Consider the following 23,840-nt stretch of genomic DNA (forward strand, 5'->3'; position numbering starts at 1 on the left):
CAACTTTCTATCACCCAAGTACTTCAGCAAGTAGAACTCTGCAGATAATCAGAAACATTGCAGAACTCTTTTCCATGTTTCTTAAACTCGGGTGACCCTTAAAATTTAAATGTAGATCTGTAATCCTTTCCTTGATGTCATAAACAGCACCAGTGATGAAAAGCTTGCCAGGGTGACCTCTTGCTTTAGGAACAAAGGAAGTAATACAATATCAATTCAACGTAAGAGCCTCTGGGAAATCCAGAATGCCTTGATCTTGATATTCATCAACCATTATCTGATAAAGAGACCTTCTAGAGTTCTGATTCCATTTATGCACTTCTATAAGTCAGGGCTCTCAGCTTCTGTTACCATCAAAACAAAAAGTCACAACCATTAGGATGTTAAAGATGATCTTCGCATTCAGGAAGAACCTTTAGGTTAGAGTTGCTTTGGAGCAGATTGGATTTTTGCTTTATGCTTTAATTATACAATTTGGAACTATTTCAGTCTGTCAGGGATGGAATTAACTTTTGCATGAAAAGTATTTATGAGATAAATTATTTGTAAAGATTATGTTCTGATTTTTCTGAAGAGAATAAAATTCCAAGGCACTGTATCAATAGGTGTAAATATATCATACCAATTAATATACTTATATGTAGGGCGCCTGGGTGGCTCAGTTGGTTAAGCGACTGCCTTCGGCTCAGGTCATGATCCTGGAGTCCCAGGATCGAGTCCCGCATCGGGCTCCCTGCTCAGCAAGGAGTCTGCTTCTCCCTCTGACCCTCCCCCCTTTCATGTGCTCTCTCTCTCTCTCTCTCATTCTCTCTCTCAAATAAATAAATAAATAAATAATATATATATATACTTATATGTACATCAGTTGATATGTAATATACACATATACACCACAGACATACACATATTTTATATATTAATATACTTACCAATATATGCAAAAGGCTTGATGCATATGTTTATGTGGCTCAGTATGGGTGAGGAATCTATTGGTTTCATCTGATTCTCAAAGAAGTTGTTACCCATAACATTGTAACTACTCCAGACAAGGGGTCAACAAACTGGCCCACAGGCCAAATGTTGCCTGCCACATGATTTTGTAAACAAAGTTTTACTGGAACATGACTAGGTCCATTTACCTACATACTATCTATGGCTGCCACGAAGGCAGAGTTGAGTAGTTATGATAGACTGTATGGCCCGCAAAGCTTAAAATAAAAACTACCTGGCATTTGAGAGGTAAAGTGTTCTGATTCCTGCTCTGGACTCTGCTCCTTCTACAAATCTGGCACTCCTGGTTGTGAACTGAGACTAGCAGGGCTGACTCTACAAAAATCATGGCTTGATTAGAGCCAAACTTTAAATTCAGAAAAAAAAAAAAAATCCTCACTGTTTCTTTCTGCAGGAAACATATGTAAGGCAGAGGGCAATGAGACTCCAGGTTCCAAAACAGACTCTACTACTTACTAGAGCTGTGAAGTTAGACCAGTTACTGAATCTCACTGTGCCTCAGCTTACTCCTCAGCAAAATGAAGAAAATAATAATTCCTACCTCATAGAGATTAATATAATGCATACATAGCACTTAGAACAGTGGCTTGAGTATAATAAGAACAAGAAGTGTTATTTCAAAAAACGTATTATCAATGAATTAATTGGAGGAAAGGCACGGGAATTGTTGGTGCATTACCTTGAAGCTCCTTGTATGAGAGCCATCTCGCCCACATCTGTGGCTCAGGACCAACTTACATCCACTGCTGTCAGTTTGCTGCAAAGGGCCCCTGCGTGGAGCAGGACCCTGTCTCCTGTAAGGCCACGACCACTGCAGCTTGTCACATTCAGCTCCCTGCGTGATTAAAACCAAGGGAGCATTCATTAGAAATGCTTCAGACTCCCTTTAGAACAGGGCATGATCAGAAAGAGATGTCAGAAACTAACAGAGAGGTTAGGGAGTAAGAGAAATCACCATAGAAGCCAACAGCTGACATATAAACAGCTTGGCAAAGGGGGAAGGAGAACATGATGAGAGCAATCAAAACTAGAATGTTTCGGGGCGCCTGGGTGGCTCAGTTAAGCATCTGGCTCTCGATTTCAGCTCAGGTCATGATCTCAGGGTCGTGGGTTCCAGCCCCAAGTCAGACTCTGTGCTCAGCGGGGAGTCCACTTGAGATCCTCTCCCTCTCCCTCTGTCCCTCCCCGCCAAAATAAATTAATAAATCTTTAAAAAAAAAAAAAGAAAAAACTAGAATGTTTCTCTTTCAGCCAGCCTGTCTTCCAGCAGGCCTGTTTACTGAATGTGCCACTCCTTCTTTTTAATAGCCAAGGATTATACTATGGGAGAGAAGGAACTCAAGATCCATGATAAGATTATAGGAGCTCATTCAAACGGCCAACATTATGTAGCCATTCAAAGCTATTCTTATGAAGAGCTTTTAATTAATTAAGAAAATGTTTGAGTGAAAATGAGGAATACAGAATGTTTTATATATTTTATAATCTACATTATGTTCTTTAAATGTTATTTTTAAAAAGCTCTTTAATAAATATATATTGGGGCACCTGGGGTGGCTCAGTCAGGTAAGTGTCCAACTCTTGATTTGGGCTCAGGGTTGTGGGATTGAGCCCCGCATCAGGCTCCACACTCAGTGGGGAGTCTGCTTGAGATTCTCTCCTCCTGCCCCTCCCCCTGCACTCTCTCTCCCTCTCAAATAAATAAATAAATATTAATTTTGTAGCCTAAAAAATGTTATTTGCAGCAAGGCAAAACTAATTGCTAGTGGACTACTCAGAACAGTGATTAGCTCTGGGGGATGGTGGCATAGAGAGTCCTATTTACCACTAACACCAAAAGCGTCATGTGCAGCATATTTTAATTAAACATTATCAAAATTAATTTTTTACTACATTGTGTTAAAAAAAAAAAAAAAGATAACTGGGGCTATCCTGGAACACCAAAAAAGCAGGCCTGAATTTCCAGCCCTGCCTATTTGTTTACAGAAGGGTTTTAGCCCTTTTTGTGCCCTGGACTCCACTGACAGCCTGGCAAAGCCTATGAACCTGTGTCAGAATAATGGTTGTAAATGAATAAAACACAATATAAAGCATTGCCAAGGAAGCCAATTATATTGAAATACAGTTATCAAAATTTTTAAATTTGTGATATAAGAACACATTTGCTTCTTTATTAATACAGCATATAATATGATCTAGCTGCTGCTTCAGTAATTGCCATAATTTTGAAGTAGTGACAGACATAAACTACATTTTGAGATTCTGCAGCAAATTGAATGTAAAATGAAAATAAGTATGTCTTCTGCTGGCGACCAAGTCACAGGTATTACTAATACGAGGTGATTAGTTGCCATTAGTCATAGTAGAAGGAGATGCTAAATTTCTGCAGGGTAGAAGTGAAAATAGACATGTAATCTTTTTTCCAAGTTCACAAGCCCTTTGGATTTCCAAGTTCACAAGGGCCCCAGGTTAAGAGCCACTAACTGAGACTTACCTATCCTTTTGTTAGGACAAGCTGGGAAAGGAAAAGTGGGGGGAGGACGTGGCAGAAAGTGAAGAAAAAGACTAAGAGTGAGATTGAGAGACCAAGATTCCGAGTGGAACAATTCCAGCAATGTGAATGAAAGTGTATGTGTGTGTTGGCAGGAACAGTGGAGAAACCAAAGGCAGGGACAAAAACGAAATGAGAGCCTGGAACGAGAAAGTGAGCTTCACTTCCCAGGCGCCACAGGTGGGGATGAGTTATGGGGTATCCCAATCCAGGGGTGTCCCGATCCAGGGGTGTCACCACTTTCATAGGTGATCCTTTGTCTGCGAGCAGCCCTGAAACCAGACACCAGCAGCAAGGAGGTGAGAAACCTAGCAAGTCTACCAAAACGCACACCCCAGAGCCTACCATAGCCACAACTCAGAAAAACAAATTAAGAGATGATTTCCCTAATTTTTTGTGCCTTCCAGCAAGGATCAACCCTGCTTGTGATGGACAATATCTCTCACGATATTCCTTGGATCTGAAACTCAAGGGATGGAGCGCCTACTCCCACAAAGAGGATTTTTTTACAAAAACTAATGGAATTATTTCTGACATTTCCACTTCTCCTACTCTGTAATTTATACAAAGACCATGTTTTCATTATAAAGCATCTCGGCAATTCTGAAACTCTTTAAAAATAATGATGATGGCTTCAATATAATAGTTTTGATTCCATATTATTTTGTTCGTTTAAGTCCATACTCTAGTATTTGTCAATCACTCTTTCAGCAAAGAAAGAGAAAATAGTTCAAATCAATGGATTTTATCCCCATACAGGTCGGTTACCTTTAAACAAAAACAAGGAGACAAAATCCAGTCATGTTCTATGTCACAGACTATATACTATTAACTCTTGTTGGATGACTTTCAAATAGTGCCTTTGGGGCCAAGACAGCTCTGTGATAAAATCAATAAAAATTCATCACTAGTGTGGGAATGAATTTTAAGTACCTTGATTTAAAGTCAATTAAAATTTAACAGCTAGTGCTTCAAATTCAAATATTTTGTTATTACTCCGGAGTATTTATTTCAAAGAGAAGAGACACCTTCTTCTCTTATGAGCCAATAATTTACGTAAGAGTGGGATATTAAGTGGAAGATGGTTCCTTATTTTTTAAATATGTGGATCCTCCTTACGCCAGTCTTAGCTTTACTGCCAGGAAGCCATTCAGCTTGATAAGGGCCCATCTTACTTAGAGAAGATTTTTGAGGACCATTCTAGATTGCAGTGGATCACTTCTGGACCTGCTCCAGTCTAGATACATGAATGCCAAGAGATTCCACAGACTCTGATTCAATTATTGGCACTGATGTGGAAGGTTACAGCATTAACCCTCTCTGAACCATAAAAATTAAACATCTAAGTGGGTACAGCCTGGACTACAGGATTTAAAATAATGGTGCCTTTTAGCATCATCATGCCAAATAGTAACTTTGTGAATTGCATATCTGGACATCTGCAGAATCTGTGAAGACCTCTTTTTTGACCAGTCTGCCTTTTTACTTAGAAGCAGCTCTGGTGATAATTGCCTAAAGCCACATTCACAATGTATATGTTTCATGGAACTGACATTGAATGGATTCCATGGAGAAAAGAGGGTTCTGGGGTAGAATGTATTTTCCAAAGATGGTAGCAACAATACCTCCTCCTTGTCTACATGCTCTTAATGGAACTCTGCCACTTTCTCATCAAGATGTAGAATTGAATTCCCCTGCTTTTGTGGTCTTGGGATGCACTTACCTGTAACAGAAGGCAGTGATAATCATGCTGCATGATTTCCAAGGTTCTAAATCATTGTAGCTTTCACCTGTGGATTGATACTCTGAGCTACCATGAAACAGTCCTAAGACCCTGAGGCAGCCATGCTGTGAGGAAGCGCAATCTAGCCTAGATGAGAGACCACAGGAGATACTCCAAGGTGACGTAAAGAAAGATGCCCCAGCTGCTCCTGCCACCTGTTGTTCTAGCACTAGCCACCACCTGACTACACTGCACAACAGACTCCAAATCAGAACCATCCATGTGTGCGTCCTTCCCAAATTCCTGATCCACAGAAACTCGGAGGTAATAAAATGTTTATTGTTTTAAGTCTCTAAGTTTTGGGGCAACTTGTTTCATACTAATAGGAAGATGTTCCATCACAAAATTTGGCCAAAGCTGGGTTAAACAAAACGCTATAGGTTTTTATTTTCTCTGCAGGATTTCTCAAAGCCTTCATATGCTAATGAGCATGTGCATCTCCAAGACTGGCATTTAGAATGCAAAACTTCCTAATTTATTTCCCCAAGAAACCATTTTTATAGCTACTCTCAAGGGATAGCTTTGGGAAATGCTGGGCTAAAATGATGCGCTCTTTCCCTGTGCATATTTCCCTTTCCCCCAGTGATCTGAACTACAGATAATGAGTTTACTTCACAGTGATAACAAATTGAAGAACACATGGTTATTGGCCAGCCTAGAAAGAGTCACCTCTTGGTAACTCCTGTGTGTGATGTAAACTCATTCCAACAGTATCGCAGAGCAAACAGTATAAACTCTGAATGTCACTCACTATTTGCTGTGACAATAATAGCTCCAGGATGTGCTGTCCTTCCAACGGGTTTGACAAACATTTTGATGCACTGAAATTCCCATAACCCTCTGGCTCTTCTGACTATCTTGCTTTCAAACTGAAAAGCTCTAAAGTGTTGGTTAGAGAAAGAGAGAGGGGGAGGATTTTGTGCCTAATGTCTTTGAGAGGAATGAAGGAATGATGCAGAAAATTCCACTTTGTAGTATCAGTTCCCCACATGGCTTTAAGACAGAGTGCTTCTCCTATCCAGAAGATTCTAGAAGGCCAGGAATGAGGATTAAACTGCTAGAGATTGTTGGGAAACTTTTGCCCACTTTGTAAGTGTTAAAAAATTAGAGAGACAATGTTGAAAAAGAAAAAGTTCATTTTTCTAATCAAATACGTGAAATGGGAACTAAGGTAAAGGGATCAAGCCTTAGTAAATATATAACAAGGGAGTATCACTTTCTGATTTGATAAAAGAATAGGAGTTACCCATATGATTCCCAGTTAGTCACTATATGACTATCAATGTATGACATCAAATGCTCTAATCCAGGACTCAGTTTCTCCATGAATAAATTGCCACTCAGTTTTTAAGCCCTTTTACCTAAGGAACTTTAAATAGAGTCAAAGTCACAGCTGACACAAAGAGGAGGCCAATGAAGCAGTCCCTGTGGATGTAAAATTTAAGGGGGTGCCCAAAATCTCAGTTATCAAGATATGTAATATTTAGTGCAATAATTTTTTAAAAACATCAAAATTAATGCAAACGAAATCTATAATGAACAAATGTCAATATTTTCAATAAAAGCAGAATCAATATTACTGATTTTTCCTTTTGCCTCAAGTTCCAGTATGGCAAGTTATGGTGCTATTACAAAGCCCTAAAAGTAAGATAAATTGAACACCAATTCATCACACATGATAATTATGACAGACAAGTAATCAATATTTACATTGTTCTGGGTTCCCCCCTGCAACTCAGAAACACTATTTTACATACAGATCATATTATTTATTTAAGCAAATTACTTTGGGACTCCACGCTAGTCAAAATTCTGATAGCCAACTTTAACAGATATAGATATGGATATAGAGATAGACATATAGATTACAGATACATAGATACAGCTCTGTATTCCTAATGTACTGAAATGGATTTTTCCATCACACACAGGCTTTCTCATCCCTCATCTCACCTACCTATTCTCAGTCCCCTGATCAGCTAAGTTGGCTTGACTGTACTTTCACAGGTAAGTGTAGCAGAGAACACAAAGGATAGGAACTCAACAACTTACACGGAGAAATCCTGTGAAGGACATATAGTTTGCACCTCTTCCTAGTGGGAAGAGGTCTGTCATTTTGGTCAGACTGATTGGGAGCAGATTCTTTCATCCGACAAAGAATTTGTTCCTCTTTGATCACAATAGCTTTGGATGGATGGATAGATAGATAGATAGATAGATAGATAGATAGATAGATATGAGATAGGGTCTTTGTTAAATTTAAAGACAAAGATGGTACCCAAATGGATTAAAAGTTGCAAAACGCCTGTGGCCCACAGATTGGGACTCAGATTTTTTAAAAAATGACTTCTTTTCTTCTTATTAAAGTAATATATGCCCATTATAGAAAACTAAGTAAATGAAGGAAGGAAGTAAAAGCGACCTGCAGTGGGACTGTAAAATAGTGTAACTGCTTTGGAAAACCATTTGGCAGCACCTCAAAATGTCCAATATATAGTTACCATGTGACTCAGCATTTCCCTCCTAGGTATTTAGACAAGAGAATTGAAAATTAATATATGTCCACACAACTTGTACATGAATGTTCATAGCAGCATTGTTCATAGTAGCAAAAAAAGTGGAAACAACCCAAATGTCCATGGATAAACAAAATGTGATATATCAATAAAATGAAATTATTCAGCCATAAAACAAGAATGAGGTAACGATGCATGCTGTAATGTAGACAAACCTTGAAAACATGCTACATGAAAGAAGCCAGACACAAAAGACACTTATAATTCCATTTATATGAAACATCCTGAACAGTGAAATTCATAGACACAGAAAGTAGATGAGTATTGTTGCAGGCTGGAGGAGGGGAAATGGGGATTGATTGCTAATGGGTACAGGATTTCTTTTTGGGGTAATGAAAGCATTCTAAAATTACATAACAGTGATGGTTGTACAACTTGGTGAATATACGAAAAACCACTGAATTGTATGCTTTAAAAGTGGGAATTCTATGGTTTGTAAATCATATCTCAGTAAACCAGTTATTCCTTTAAAAGCGAACTCTAAGTCTAAGACATAAAAATAAGTACAATTCATATTTTTAATGTTGTAAATTATGTCCTGATGAGTATCCACCAGTCAATTCACTCAAAAATAATCCCGTCATTGGTGTAGACACAGCCCAAATCCCTCTAAGCTTTGTTCTCTATAGGCAGGAAACATTACCTGCTTCATATTTCACAGCTGTGTTAAGGTAGACAGTGATTCAAGAATATTTCTTCCAAGCTTCCCCTTAACCCTTAGTTGATACCGCATGCCCTATACCCGGCTCATTAGTAAGCATGTCAATACTCAGTGGAGAGTCCTTGGTCAATAAGTAATTATTATAGTTTCCCTAACAGTTTCCTGTTGGTCTAACAGCCTCACTAGGTTCATGAGAATGTAAATTATATTATACATATATATATAATATATATTATATATACATGTATATATATTATATATGTTACATATATAAATAGTAGAGAGATCACCTTATATATTTTAACTAAACCTATAATATTAAAAATATATAAAAACAATAATAGTAAGACCATAAGTTCATCACCCTCATGAAATTGCTTTTATTTCTGCATGTATGTATATTGTCTTCTATGTGCTAACAGAATTTTTTATAGTTGTAATCATAATATAATAATAGGCCTTCTGTTTTTACTTAAACAGTCCCCATGCATCTTTAGAATTACTATTATTTGCATGGCTTCATAACATACCCTTGTGCAAAGTGAAAATGCATAACCATATCCCTAATATTAATTATGGTAAAGTTAGACTGAACACCTTTAATATAGAGAAATACGTATGAATAAGGAAATACTAAATAGTTATATCTATTTAATATGCACATATGACTTATTTAACCTTGGCTACTTCATTAAGATAAATTTCTGCATGGTGGATGATTAGCTCTTATTACAAATTATCATAATTCCTTCCACAAGGTAACCAACTTATAGAGTCACTACAAGGAATGTGTACCAATTCTACTATAACATTGCTTATATTATATGGTATAATTTTTAAAAACATTCCAGTTGGCCTATTTTAGTTGTCCAGAGTTGTTTATTTCATGTATTTATTCCTGGAATGATGAACTCTTGCATTCTATTTATTCCCCTTTAATCAATTATTCATTCAATATTTAAGACATACGTATTAGGTGTGTAATATAGGGAAATGTCCCTTTCCTTACAGAGTTTACAGTCTAGTGAAATGCATTCATATCCTCTTTATTTAATCTTTGAAGATTGGATGTCTTCTTTATAAATATGAGTTTTTAAAAATATTGTATATATGAGCGCCTTTGGGGTTTTTTAATGGTGTAGAAATTTTAATAGTGCTGAAGCTATCCATCATCCCTTTACAATTTATTTTATTTCCTCAAAAATGAAGTTGTTCCCCTGCCGTATACTGAATAAAGGTTCTAGTCTTCGTCAATTTTTATTATAAATTGACTTGATTTTTATATTTTTATTCCATATGGATTGATTTTGAAACATGATAAAGCAGGGCTTCATCTTAATTTTACTGAAACGTTATCCTGTTTCTGTAATACCCACTATTAAACAACACTTCCTTAACCTTTTTAAACACATGCACAGTTTGGCACATATATTCATAACCTTATGTTGCTCTCTAGTCTGTTGTATTCATTGATATTCCCATTTTCATTGTAGCAAAATACTGTCTAGGGAATTGCTGGTTTATGGACTAAACCTGACAGTGCACATGATAAAAGGACATAGTCCCTGGATGCAAAATTAATAAGTAAGATAGTAAGTACATAATGAAGAGAGTAATCATAAAAACGGAGCAAGTTGGAGTCAGGAGTTAAGTGTGGTGAAATATTTGTATTAAAAAGTTAATCTTGGGGGGACGCCTGAGTGGCTCAGTCGGTTAAGCGTCTGCCTTCGGCTCAGGTCATGATCCCAGGGTCCTGGGATCGAGCCCCGCGTCGGGCTCCCTGCTCCACGGGAAGCCTGCTTCCCCTCTCCCACTCCCCTGCTTGTATTCCCTCTCTCCCATGTGTCTCTCTCTGTCAGATAAATAAATAAAATCTTTAAAAAAAAAAAAAAGTTAATCTTGAAAAATGTGACTCCTACGTCTGTCTTGAAGTGACATTTCCTGTAACAGTGGGACACTATTCAGTAGACAGAAAACAGGACAATGGTGAATGTCGAGAAGGATTAAAGAGCTGGAGGCAGCAAGACAGTAACAGACGGGCTCACGCTGGGAAGAAGAAAAACAGAGTGGTCCCGATAGATATTGCAAAGCTTGCTGACTGAAGTTAAGAAGCTAGATCAGCTGGGGCAGGGGGCCAGTGCTTGTCACTTTATTTGAATGCTATGGAAAGGCACGAGAAGGTTATTTAAGCAGAGTCTGGAGCCAGGCAGAGTTAGAAGGCTGGAAATTCAGGAGGCAATAGCAGAGCAGGCACAAGGGATTTTTCCGTATGAAGAGACTAAAAAGGAATGCACTTCGAGCAGTAAAATGCTAAGAGGCAGGGAGGGAGGCAGGGAAGGTGGAAGGAAGGGCCAGATGGATGGATGCAGGTTAAGCTGGCCACACGCTGTTACATTTCTAAAAAAGAAAGATAAAAGATACTTAAAAGACTGTCTTGAACATTATCCTTGGAAGGAGCTGACCTATTTGAAGATATAAATGCAATTTAATTGTTAGTTACTTTACAGAGACCACACAGCGTAAGAAATTAAATAATAACAGCAGTGATTTGTCCAAAGCTACAGAACCTGGGTCAGTGGTACCTGTGTTCATCTGTTTTTCCAAACATCTAAGGACCTTAAAGCTTCCCAGGCACATTGTTTTCCTACCTGCATCCGTTGACCAAATACTCCCAGCAGGCTAGTTTCAGATGGCGCCGCCATTGAAAATGCCACCACTATCTGTCCTTTCCATTAGGTCTCAAGTCTGCTTGTTACGCATTTACCGCTACATGTCTCGTAATTCTTAGCAACAGCATAACCCATAAACTGACAATGGTGAAGATGGTCTTCTAAGGAAAATATGAGAATAAGGAAGTAATGAATGCTGGAGGAAAAGTCTGGAAAATAACGGACGTCAAGCAGGCAGCGAGGGGGGAGAAGGCAGCCAGTCGCATCCTGAAAATTAACTCCGATTTAGGTTTGACACCATAAAAAGGCCCAAAGGGGCAGACAAAGGACTACAGTGGAATCTATCTTGAGGGTTCTCCTCCAACATATCTCCCAGATCAATGGGAACGATTATTGTCATTAAACGTTAAAACATCAACAACTCGGTTCTTCTAGGGTAGAGCCAACCTTCTTCAACATGGCTCTTTTCCCCATAGCTCCATACGCACCCTGGGCTATTTTACTAGGAAGACTGCATTCCTTTCAAAACTCCCCTGTGGAGCTATGTGACCTCTGGCTCTCTCGTGCCTCCAAGGACAGTCTGAATTTTTATGACATCAGCTGCTGCACAACAAACCCTACTTCAAAATCTTAGAAGCTTTTTTTTTTTTTTAAATAAAAACGTATGAATGGTGTCATGAAAATGATAAGACTTATCTGTGGTTGCCACCTCCTTCCCCAACAGTCTCCACCCAGATAAAAAGGCCATGAGTATTTGAACATGAAATGGCACACGGTTACTGACAGATCCACCACTTGGTGACAGGCTCCATTTGGGGGCCACGGATCATAGAGCACCAGGCCCTCAGTGGGTCTGGAAATGGTGACATTGCAGAATTGTCCCTGTTTGTGTCTTCCTGAATGGTCATTAAAATACGAGTGATTTGGGCTCCAAATCAGGAGCACACCAGCTTGTCTAGTTCCTTACTGCCCTGGACGGTAGTGTTGACATTACCCGGGACCTTGTCAGAAATGCAGAATCTGCATTTTAACAGGATCCCCAGGGGACTTACATGCACGTCCAAGTGTTAGAAGCACTGTATATTAAAAAAAGATTTGCTGCTCTAGCACACACTCCTCTGAGATATTTCTTGGTATATAAACTAGAGCAGAAAATGTATAAACTAGAGCAGAAAATGTAGAGGGTATAAATGGATTTGGGCTAAAAATCTTAAGGGTCATAGGAAAAAAATTCCCTCTTAACATGTAAACATCTCATTAGCGTAGCCAATATTAGGATATTTTTAGCATATGGTAACAGGCTGCTAATTTCCTCTTTGCACTTTAAAATACCAGCATATTGGGGAAATTACAACAGCAGTGGAAACTAAGGATATAAATCAATAATATTAATGATGTTTTTCAATCATTAGGAGGAATTAGTCCTAACTGCAATGTAGATAGGTCATATTGAAACATGATGGCCAGTGAGCTCATATATGGGTTTCTTAAGAAAGCAACACAGCCATAAAAATTCATCATTACACTAGACACCTAGTTCCTGAAAAGCTCTTCCTCCCTAAGGGAATTATTTCCTGGGAATTCTTCAGTCCGTCATTGTTGGATTTACTTTAGAGTCTATATAACACCGAGTAATTCAACTTGGCCATGAAGTATTGAGTCCAACAATAGTGCATTGCCCCCCGCCCCGTGTTGTCACGTCATGAGTTAAGTGTGGGGCAATAAAAAGGAAGCAATCCACCTGGGAGACTGAACTTACCTGTGTTCTACCTCTAACAAAGCAGGAGCTACATGCGGATGCAAATTTTTCAGTTGTAAATACACAAGCTCATATTTAGAAAACCAGGTAACAGGAACAAAAGTGACCTCACTCAATAAAGTAATATTGAGCAGGAAAATGTCTTCTAGACATTACAAACTTAAATGCTAGGGGCTTGTGCATCTGTTTGACCTCCGGCGTACATCTTGAAAGAGAATTCTGACTGTATGCTGGTAGACAGTGAGAGAATCCAAATAGAATATGTGAGTCCTATCAGCTGCCACACATCAGACCAGAATCGATCTTCCTCGTTCAAAGTTCAGAAATCAGAAAAAAAGTATAGAAGATGTAGCTTTTGAAGAGCAAAGAAGGATATTATTGCTCCACATGGGCAGGGAAAAATTATTCTTTTTAAAAAAGATTTTATTTATTTGTTTGTCAGAGAGAGAGTGAGCACAAGCAGGGGGAGCAGCAGGCAGAGGGAGAAACGGTTCCCCGCTGAGCAGGGAGCCAGACGTGGGACTCGATCCCAGGACTCTGGGATCATGACCTGAGCCGAAGGCAGACGCTTAACTGACTCAGCCACCCAGGCGTCCCGGGAAAAATTATTCTTATTAGTATTGAGGAATCAGATAAAAATTTTAGAAAGCCCTTCTATTTTCAAAAACACAGAAAAAAATAACTTTAAAATTTAAGAAAAAAAATGATGAAAAAAAGAATTCACTGAGGCATAAGGCTGCTATAAAAAGGCAAATAAGCAAGGACACATAAGAAATGCAGAGAAAGGAATATGGCAGTAGCTACCTAAAATGCAGCTCAGTGGCCGCACAGAGCAGAGATGCCCTGCGGAACATGGAACTAGCATGATGGCGCCAACTACAAAACAGAATCGGTAGGATCAAAGACCAACTAGAAAAGCTCCAGAAGGAAAAAGAGATGAAAATGATTAGACAAAAAGAGAGCAATGGATCACAGAGAGCAGAGATCTGAATCAGTTGGACAACTGTAAATAATAATCTGCAAAGTATTTATGCTTAAAAAACAGCTGAACTTCAAGAAGGTATAGTGGGAGTCTGAGACATTCTTGCATGGGACGGCCCCAATCACTCCCCCCACTTCTTCCAGCTCTGTAGGCATGGGGCTCTGCCAACCAGGGGACATGCTGTGCTTCCAGGGAAAATCGTTCCATCCCTTTGGAGTGGTGGTGACACCCATGCCCAATGGCGCTGGGTTTTGTTTTTGTTTTTTTTAAAGATTTTGTTTATTTATTTTAGAGAGAGAGAGAACACGAACAGCAGGGAGAAGGAGAAGGAGAAGCAGACTCCCCGCTGAGCAGGGAGCCCGATGCGGGGCTGGATCCCAGGACCCTGGGATCATGACCTGAGCTGAAGGCAGACACTTAACTGACTGAGCCACCCAGGTGTCGCAGGCCAGTGGTGGTGACACCCATGCCCAATGGCACTGCTGATGGAAGTGATGAAAGAGGTGATTGAATGAATTGGAGGGGGGGAGCAGTAACTCAACTGCCGGAGGTTGAGGTCCTGACTGGAGCAAGCACATTCCTGCCCCAGGATTGGCTAGGGCTGGGGAGTAGGAGCAAGGATTCACAGCAAGGGAACACATAGGAACTTTCTGGGATCATGAAAATGTTCTGAAACCAAAAATCACTGAACTGTACTCTTAGCATGGGTAAATTTTATATGACATTTATTTACCAATAAAACTGTTCTTAAAGACTGTGTACAAAAAAGGAACTTTCTAGGATAAAAAAAGTCTCAGTCAATAGCTCTAATGAGCTCACCATGTACTTCGCAAAAATTAATTTAATATTGCTTAGTCTTCAGCTTGTCTTGGCAACAGTTTTATTTTCATGATAAAAATTGTGTAAGTGATATGATCTTATCCATGTGGGAAAAGAAAACCAGACAAACAGATTACTTGCTTAAGAAAAATAATCACTGAACCTAAGCTTCACCTGTGCAAACATAAATGTCATAAAAAAAAAAGAAGAAATTTCTACACAATTCTAATAGGACAAGTTGAGCTCTCAAAATTATATGCCAAGCTAAGATGTAGCTCTTTGTCAAGGCAAAAGAATTATAATTAAGTGTGCTTATTTGATGCACAAAAAAAATTGGTTTACAGTTACAGTGGATTTCTCTGAATTGCAAACTACATACATTTCAGGTGAAGTTTGATTTATAAACAATATTTTTCCCACAGTACCTCACAGGAGCACACCTGCAAATCTGGAGCGTCAAGTTAGTTGCCGTCAGGGACAGGCAAGTCACATACACAAGGAGAGAAGGCCAGGTGTATTACCACGTATTTTTGGAGTGTTAGCACTGATCTTGGCACTTAGCTTCTGCATCAGGGAAACTGTAGGGGGTGTTGAGGACCGTGGCAAATATGGGGTGCGTGCCAGCCGATGGACACTTTTCAAGAATGGGAACCCATATTGCTGAGCCTTTTCATTTTAAGATTTTATTTATTTATTTGTCAGAGAGAGAGAGCACAAGCAGGGGGAGCAGCAGGCAGAGGGAGAGGGAGAAGCAGGGTCCCTGCTGAGCAGGGAGCCCGACGTGGGACTCGATCCCAGGACCCTGGGATCATGACCTGAGCCGAAGGCAGCCACTTAACCAACTGAGCCACCCAGGTGCCCCGAGTCTTTCCATTTTTAAGAGAAATTTGACATCTACATTTTTATATTTTAAAAAATTTCTGGGGCGCCTGGGTGGCTCAGTCGTTAAGCATCTGCCTTCGGCTCAGGTCGTGATCCCAGGGTCCTAGGATTGAGCCCCGCGTCGGGCTCCCTGCTCAGCGGGAAGCCTGCTTCTCCCTCTCCCACTCCCCCTGCTTGTGTTCCCTCTCTCACTGTCTCTCTGTCAAATAAATATAATCTTAAAAAAAAAAAAAAAAAAAACTTAAGTTTCTGCATCTGAAAATGAAGGGTTTTGTCCAGAATCCGTGGCTACCATGCTATTTTATGCTACAGAAGTCTTTCTTCAAGTTAAATTCTCCACAGAACGCAAGAATTCGAAACAGAGAGAACTAGATTATATTTCAAATCCCTGTGATTTTAGGACCCTAAATAAGAGTTGGCCGAGTTATGATCTGGGATCTAGGTGGTCAGCATATTTAATGCCAATTTAACTCATTTGGTTAGCTCAATTGAACTTGCATTAAGTAACTGTGACGGATGGACACTGTGCCCAAGTCATGATCTGTGCCTTTATGGATATGGGCTCACACAGCTGTCATTCACACATACTCCCTTTGGGGCCACGGAGGCTGCAGAACATCCTGCTCCTGCCCCTGGGGGAGGAAGAGCGGAAGATGTCAGCCAGGGGGACATTTCTGCTGTGCCGTATAGGCTGGGCTGAATTTTTCCAAGCAGAGATAGGACTGGTGGTGGGTACCTAGAATAGTATGAGGAAACACACACGGGTAAGAAAGTACACAGCACACGTAGACAAAATGAGACAGCTGGTACACAAAAGGAAACCGCCCCCAGAAATGAAGCATTAACTTATTTACTGGAGAGCAATTGAGTTACACTAATCAGTTACTTTCTTAGAGTATCTGGCACAGAGGAGGAGAAAAACCAGGGCTTGGATTGGCGTGATTGCAAATCCTAGCTTACATGTATAAATCACTTATTCAATTATGCTCTTTAAATTAGAATCACAAGGATAATTTTACCTTAATAATCCAAGTCCCCTTAAATTTTATGAATACTTAAAACACAAATATATACAGAATTTTATACAAGATATTAATAATATGGGTTTGATTCTCATCAACATTTCTAGTCTTAATTTCTAGGATTACAATCTGTGAACTCATAAAGAAGACAATTTAAATCACCCCAAACAATTTTGAGGCTACTTTTTCAAGCAATTTTTGGGGCTGTCTCCTCAGTTTGCTAAAAATCCCTAACAACCAGAATGATTGGCTGGAATGTAGGCTGAATTTTTATTCAAAATTCAGGTGACACAGAGCCTTATTTATACCTTTAACAAGGATTATAAAACTTATTATAGGAGCTAATCAAACATTCCACATCGCTGGGGTGAAGTGACAACATGATACAGTTTTCAAGTCAGATTTGAGCCTATAAACCCCATCCGGGGTTACTATGCCACAAGAGAGAATTCTGGGTTAATTTCACTCAATATATTACATTTTTAAGATATACCGTATTTTTTAATATGTGTTAAGTATGATTCTTTATTTTCCCAGTTAGCTGAAGAGACCTTAGAACTTGAGGGAAACCTGAATCCTTTTCATATTCTTCCTACCTGGCAGGGCCCCAAAGTTTTATTCAATATTAAAAAGGGAGCTAATTGGATTCTCTATCTTTTAAGCCTGTCTCATCACAACTGCTAACGTGGACCTAGCATATTTTGTTGTGCAATAAATAATAGATCCAAAGAAGACTGTTAAGCATAATATTGAAAAGGATCTCGTGTAACTTCAAAACACCCACAGTTCAATAGATTAAAAATAAGAAAGGAAGAAAGTAGGAATAAACAGAAAAAAAGGGCAAGAAAAATAAAATGAGACCAAAGTTTAGTTTAGTTTACAAAATATAAGTCATAACATCCTATGCCCTATGAAGATGTCTAATTTCACAAATTTGAATCTAGATTTCCTAGCAAGGAATTTCCAAGGCAAAGCAGAAAGCATAACCATACCTTCCCTCCATAAGGTAAACACAAATAAGCTACTCAGAGCAATGACAAAGATCCCTAAATCCAAGTTTTTTGAGAAATTTATTTTATGGGTACTCATAAAGAGTCCAATTGATAATGTAGCTATAAAGAATGCTCTGCCCTAAAGTTTAATAATCCATGGTATGTGAAGTGAACAAATGAAGTGCTAAAAAAACAAAAAAAAATAGAATTCTTGAAGGTGACACTCCTCAGGGAGCCATATGGTGGCTCATAAATTAAGTCCCCAAAGACATTCATATACAAATGCAAGACAACTGCTTTTCGTAAGAAACCTCAAAGTATGCCAAGTATATGAGCAATCACCAGCAATTCAGTTAATCTCTGTGGACCTCAGTAATGGTCAACTTGAAAAAGGGAAGATGACTGGCAGGTGAAACAGCCTAGATAATCCCTAAGGGTCCTTTTAGCTCTGAAAAAAATGTTTGTGATTCTTTTTATTGTTATTATTGGAGTGTAATTGACATACAATGTTCTGTTTGTTTCAGGTGTAAGACATAGTGATTCAACAATTCTACACATTACTCAGGGCTCACTGTAAGTACAGTCACCATCTGTCACCATGTAACATTATTGCAATATTATTGACTGTATTCCCTATGTTGTACTTCTCATCTCTGTGACTTATTTATTTTATAAGTGGAAATTTGTGCCCCTTAATCCCCTTCATCTATTTCACCCATCCCCCCACCCACCTTCCCAGTTACCTGTATTTAAGAATCTGTTTATTTGTTTTGTTTTTTAGATTCCACATAAAAGTGAGATGGTTTTTGTCTTTGTCTGACTTATTTCACTTGACATAATACCTTCTAGATCCATTTATGTCATTGCAAATGGCAAGATTTCATTCTTTTTTATGGCTGAATAACGTGATTCTTGGTGAAATTTTTTTACTGAGCCCCTACTATGTGCTATATCCCTGGATTAAAAAGAATTCTAAACACACACATATACATGCATGCACCCCTTTGAGTATTTCATAATTTTGCTTTTCTGGAGAGTAGATTTGCTGCTATTTGCCTGTTATTATAGCAGGAAGGAATCCAATATTTGCACACCAATTGATCCATGAATGTCAACAGAGAGCAGGCACCTTCTGTCCTCTTAAATTGTTAATCTGTGAACTCAGATGAAGGTTAGAAACTCTCACTGAATATTTAAAATTCCTTTTGAATGTTTCTTCAGACTGAAATTTTCAAACAAATATGTAAATGGTGCATATGCTAAACGAGGCACTCAGCACCCCACTGTTTTAAAGCCTTCATATTTGAAATCCCAGGAATATTTCCCACCATTAAAAAACCCTTAAGTGAAGACACAACTAAAATGTTGGGCTTTTGAAAACTTGGGGACAAAACTGTGCAGAAAAGACAGAGCCCCCAGCAATTGGTAGAAAATAAAAGAAGTGAGACCAACAACAACTAACAATCTTAAGAAGAATTTTAAAGGTAATAGTAAATCTTCAAGGTATTTTATAGTATCATTATGCTCCAAACCTCCCAGATGACACAAATATTTAACTTTATGCATATATCATGTATGTATCATATATATGTATGTATGTGCGTGTGTATTTTTCCCATAATATTTTTGGGAATATTTTGGGAATATCTGTAAATCTGGCTTAGAACATTTTGCAATCCCATTCTTTCTACCTCAAAAGAAGAAAACTATATAATAAAATGAAAAGCATATTCCAGATCATTTTTACAGTTGCAGGAGGCTGTCTGCAAATGAAGCATGCTTTAGGTGTGTTGTCTTTTTTTTTTTTTTTTCCTGCAAATGAAGCGTGCTTTAGGTGTGTTGTCTTGGTGATCCCAATGTTACTCACGGTGTTGCTTCTAATGACATGATTTTCCAAAGACATGAGCAACTCTTGGTAAATTTCCAAACAAAACAAAGCACACTTTTTCCTCAATAAACATGGTAGCTGCATTTCTGAGAAATTCAGCACATATTAAAACTGTGCAAAAATTATTTTGAGTGTATATGTAAAATATTCTATGCTCAGATAATTATAAAGTGCTTTTTTACCTGCATGAATGTCCAATCAGACATTAAAATATCATGGGGGATATGTGTTATGAGCTGAGGTGTAACTCCCAAAACTACATTTTGAAGCCCCATCCCCAGTGCCTCAGAATGTGACCTTATTTGGGAACAGGTTCATTACAGATGTAATTAGTGAAGATGAAGCTGAACTGGTGTAGGGTGAGCCCATAATCCCACATGACTGGTGTCCTAATAAAAAAGGGGAAATTTGGACACAGAGAAATGCACACAGGGAAGACGTCTTGTGAAGATGAAGGCAGAGGTGGGGTGATGCTTTACAAGCCAAGGAACATCAAAGATTGCCCCAAACTAGCAAACTAGGAGAGAGGCATGAGACAGTCTCCCTCCTGGGCCTCAGAAAAACCAAGCCTGATAACACCTTGATCTCAGACTTCTAGACTCCAGAACTGTGAGACGAGAAATTTCTGTGCTTTAAAGCACTCTGTTTGTGGTAGGTACTTTGTTATGACAGCCCTCCCCAACTAATACAACATGGATCCGTGAGCTGCCTCAAAGGATATCTTTTCATACTATTTTCACTTTTTACACCAAGTGAACGTAGTACCCATTCAACAGATTACATTTTTGTGCAGTCTCATGCCAAAGAGATAATGTTTTATGGGGAGTGAGGGTAAAGGGAGGGAGAAAGCCATCAGAACCCAATCCATACAATTCCTCTTGGGAGAAAAAGCATCATGCATGTGGCCAGTACTGATACCTGAAGAACAACCCCGTAGCACTGGAAGTCACTTCAGCCTTTGGTCTGACCCAGCCCGGCCAACATGGCGGCAGCGGTGCAGAGAGAGAGAGCGGGGCCTGCGGGCAGCCACTAGCCACTAGCCAATCAGCCTCTAGGATGCGGCAGTCTGTGATCTGGACCTGCTTCCCTGGGAGTTAAAAAAATAATAATAATAAAACCAGAGATCGTAAGGAGCTCCCCTTTGATAACACCCTCAGGATAAGGCCCATTCCAGGGTGTTTCTCTCTTGTGCCATAAAGGTTACTGAGCACCAACATGTGCTAAGCACCCTGAGGTGCCCGTGGAGATGTAACCACACAGATAGGTGCCTGTTCTCAGGCTTCTCAGCTGGGGGAGGCGGACCTTAATTGGAGGGTCATGTGTGCAAGGTGACCAGCAACCCTAATCAGTGCTCAAGTACAAGATACTGGAAGATTGTATGAGGGGTAACATTGGAGTTAGAGAAGCCTTCTCCAGGGAAGAGACATTTGTGCTGATGTGGGAATCCACATGGAAGGGGGAAGGGAAGGAGCTTGGCACAGGGAAGGAAAGAAGGGCTGGTGTGACCAACAGTTACACAGTGGGGGTGTGAGGTGACCCAAGATGAGGTGGCAAGGAGTCACACTATGCATGACCTTGTGGCCTAGGATGAGGGTCGGAACCCAGTGATTTTAAGCAAGGATCAGTCTTGAGTTTTACAAAAAGATCTCTCTGGCCACCTCATGGAGATGTGATAGGTCATTGTTAACATTCTCCTTTCTCTACAGGGCAAAATGATTTCCAACAACAATTACTGTTTTCTGGAGTTGTTTAGGGTTCGTGCAATACCTTTAAATGTACTTTCATTTTAAAGACATTATCTTAAAATCAGCAAATCACTTCATGTATGAACAAAAAAGCACACATATCATACTTTTGCTGTTGAAAATTTTAAACATATAAACTCTCTACATGGTTACATGGAATAATAGAATTAAAGTAAGTCAAGTTCTCTTTATCTTTATAATCACTGTGCTACAATTGTGTAATTTGGATCTGCTGTATAAATGCTCGAATGTGAAGCTCCAGAAGATACAAACCGCCATGAAAGTGAGCTCCTCTGATTCTGAATCATCATAAACTTAACCTTCAAAAATGTGGATTGACGAGGCCATGTGTGTCGGGGGCCGAGGGCTCAGGGATCCATTTCCACATAGAATACAATGTTTATTAAAGGGTAAGTATTCAAATGGACTCATTTAAGGCTCGTATATTAATTATTAGTATTTCACAGCAACTGCCGCAATTGTATAGAACTTAGATCATCAAAAAGTTGTCTTTTCCAGCAATTAGTACTTCATTGCTGAAACCATTTAGAATTGCCTGTGCATGGTGTTAGTAAAGACCAGACTGACTTTTAGTAGGTTTTCTCATTGCTTTTAAACTCTTTACAGTCAATGCACCTCCTTCCTAATTGCACCCAGGGCACATCTCCGCCCTCTGCCTGCCAGCCCTGAGGACACCACTGGTGTGGAGAATGCACTGAAGGAGAGCAAGGTATTTGGAGGAGGCCGGTAGGAGGGAAGCCCATGGCAGAGAAAGTGGAGGCTTCCTAGGGCTTTGTGACTGATTGGACATTCAGGTGGGGACAGGAATGAGGCCATGTTACCTCCCAGCATTCTGCTGGGACACCCAGGGGACTCACTGGTATGTAGATGGGTACTGATGCCACAAGAATGGCCTGGGGAGAGAGGATTGCACAATAGTGCTAAACATTGATGAACTCTAACATGGAGAAGGGAGTATGTTGGCCAATATTATTTCCATTTTGTAACTGGAAAACCAAGGTACTGAGCGATTACATCACTTTTCCAAAAGCAAGTTAAGAGAGATACCAGGGTTGATTTTTGGCCTCATCATGTGCACCCAGTCACTTGGTCAAACTGTGTTTTAAGAAAGAACCATCTTTGGGAGATGTTGAAAAGAAACACAGGGTCTATCACTCTGCCATGCCCGGGAAGAAGTGCCTACAGATGTTATCAGTCTCTGGCACAGCTGGAACTTAGACCTGAAGAGGACATGGTATGAAGGGAGCAACGTAGACTTTCTTTGCTCTGGAAATAGATTTGTTTTATGTGAAACATGGTTTCAGGAAGTCCAGGAGGGCTTCCAGAGACGTAGAAGAAAGCCCGGAGAGCATGGCATCACCAGAACCAAGAGGGCATTTCAAGGAGAGAGACCTCTTCTGATATCCCTGGTACCTAAGCATGGGGTCTTCACTTGTGGTAGGGGCTCAATACTTGCAAGATGGCAGGAAATCAGATAGATTAGAAGTCACACTAGGCTAGTGATCAATTCCCTGGATCTAGATCCAGCTCTAGGAAAACTAAATGTGCAGCCTTAATCGAATAATTGAACTCATCTCAGATGGGACCACTTCCAGAATAATTAACATGTTGCTCTCCATTCATCAGATTGAATCACGAATTCAAAAAGCAGAGCTGGAAGGGGCCTTAGAGACCATTTCCCTTCTTTGAGCCTTTCAATCGAAGGAAGTGCAGGCTAAGAAAGAGCCTATGCTTTGTAAAGCTGTATCAGGATTCAATCCCACATCCTCTCCCTCCTACGTTACTGTTCCATCTTACAGGTCCATTATCTTTCTTCATGTGTGGAAGAAAATGAAGAAAGCCACTAGATTCTCTGAATACCTTTGTGTACACGTACATACACACACACACACACTGAAAATTGTAACTGAGGCCTAACTCAGAAGCCCTACAATGTTTTCCCATCAATCTCTCCAAACTCTTGTACAGTATTAATAGGGCCAGCTGTAACAAAGAGATAAATAAAACTTCAGGCACTGTTGACAAGACTAAATTTTGCTGACCACATACACCGCTTCTATGGCAGTTAGCGACATTGCGTTCAGTGAAGTCAGCATACCACTGGAGAATTTGGAAGACCACTGTTTTCTACTCCGGCCTAATGAAATATTTATTCTGTGCTGCTTGATTTTGCCATAAAGAAAACCTTCAGAAAATTGTTTTTGCAGAGAGTTCTGTGTAACATAAAACATATAGTTGACCCTTGAATAACACAGGTTTGAACTACATGGGTCCACTTACATGCAGATTTTTTTAATAAATACAGTACACGACTAAATGTGTTTTCCCTTATGATTTTTTAATAACGTTTTTTCTCTAGCTTACTTTATTGTAAGAATACCGAACATAAAACATATAATGTACACAACATGTGTTAATCAACTGTTTATGTTATCAGTAAGGCTTTTTGGTCAATAGTAGGCTACTAGGAGCTTGGGGG

At 39.4% G+C, this 23,840-nt stretch overlaps 1 protein-coding gene across 3 annotated transcripts in view; it reads right to left on the reverse strand.

The window, feature by feature from the left end:
• Nucleotides 1-1,675: 1,675 nt before the first annotated feature.
• LOC116624789 overlaps nt 1,676-23,840 on the reverse strand; it is an 84,847-nt gene continuing 62,682 nt past the window's right edge. For all 3 annotated transcript variants that reach the window (XR_004297950.1, XM_032392985.1, XM_032392986.1), the window contains one exon: nt 1,676-1,846. Coding sequence is in view for 2 of the 3 variants with exons in the window: in XM_032392985.1 (XP_032248876.1) it covers nt 1,735-1,846 (112 nt within the window). In the remaining variant the exon portion in view is untranslated. The remainder of the gene's footprint in view (nt 1,847-23,840) is intronic.

This window comes from Phoca vitulina, unplaced genomic scaffold (genome assembly GCF_004348235.1).
Source record: "Phoca vitulina isolate PV1807 unplaced genomic scaffold, GSC_HSeal_1.0 scaffold70, whole genome shotgun sequence".
NCBI lineage: Eukaryota > Metazoa > Chordata > Mammalia > Carnivora > Phocidae > Phoca > Phoca vitulina.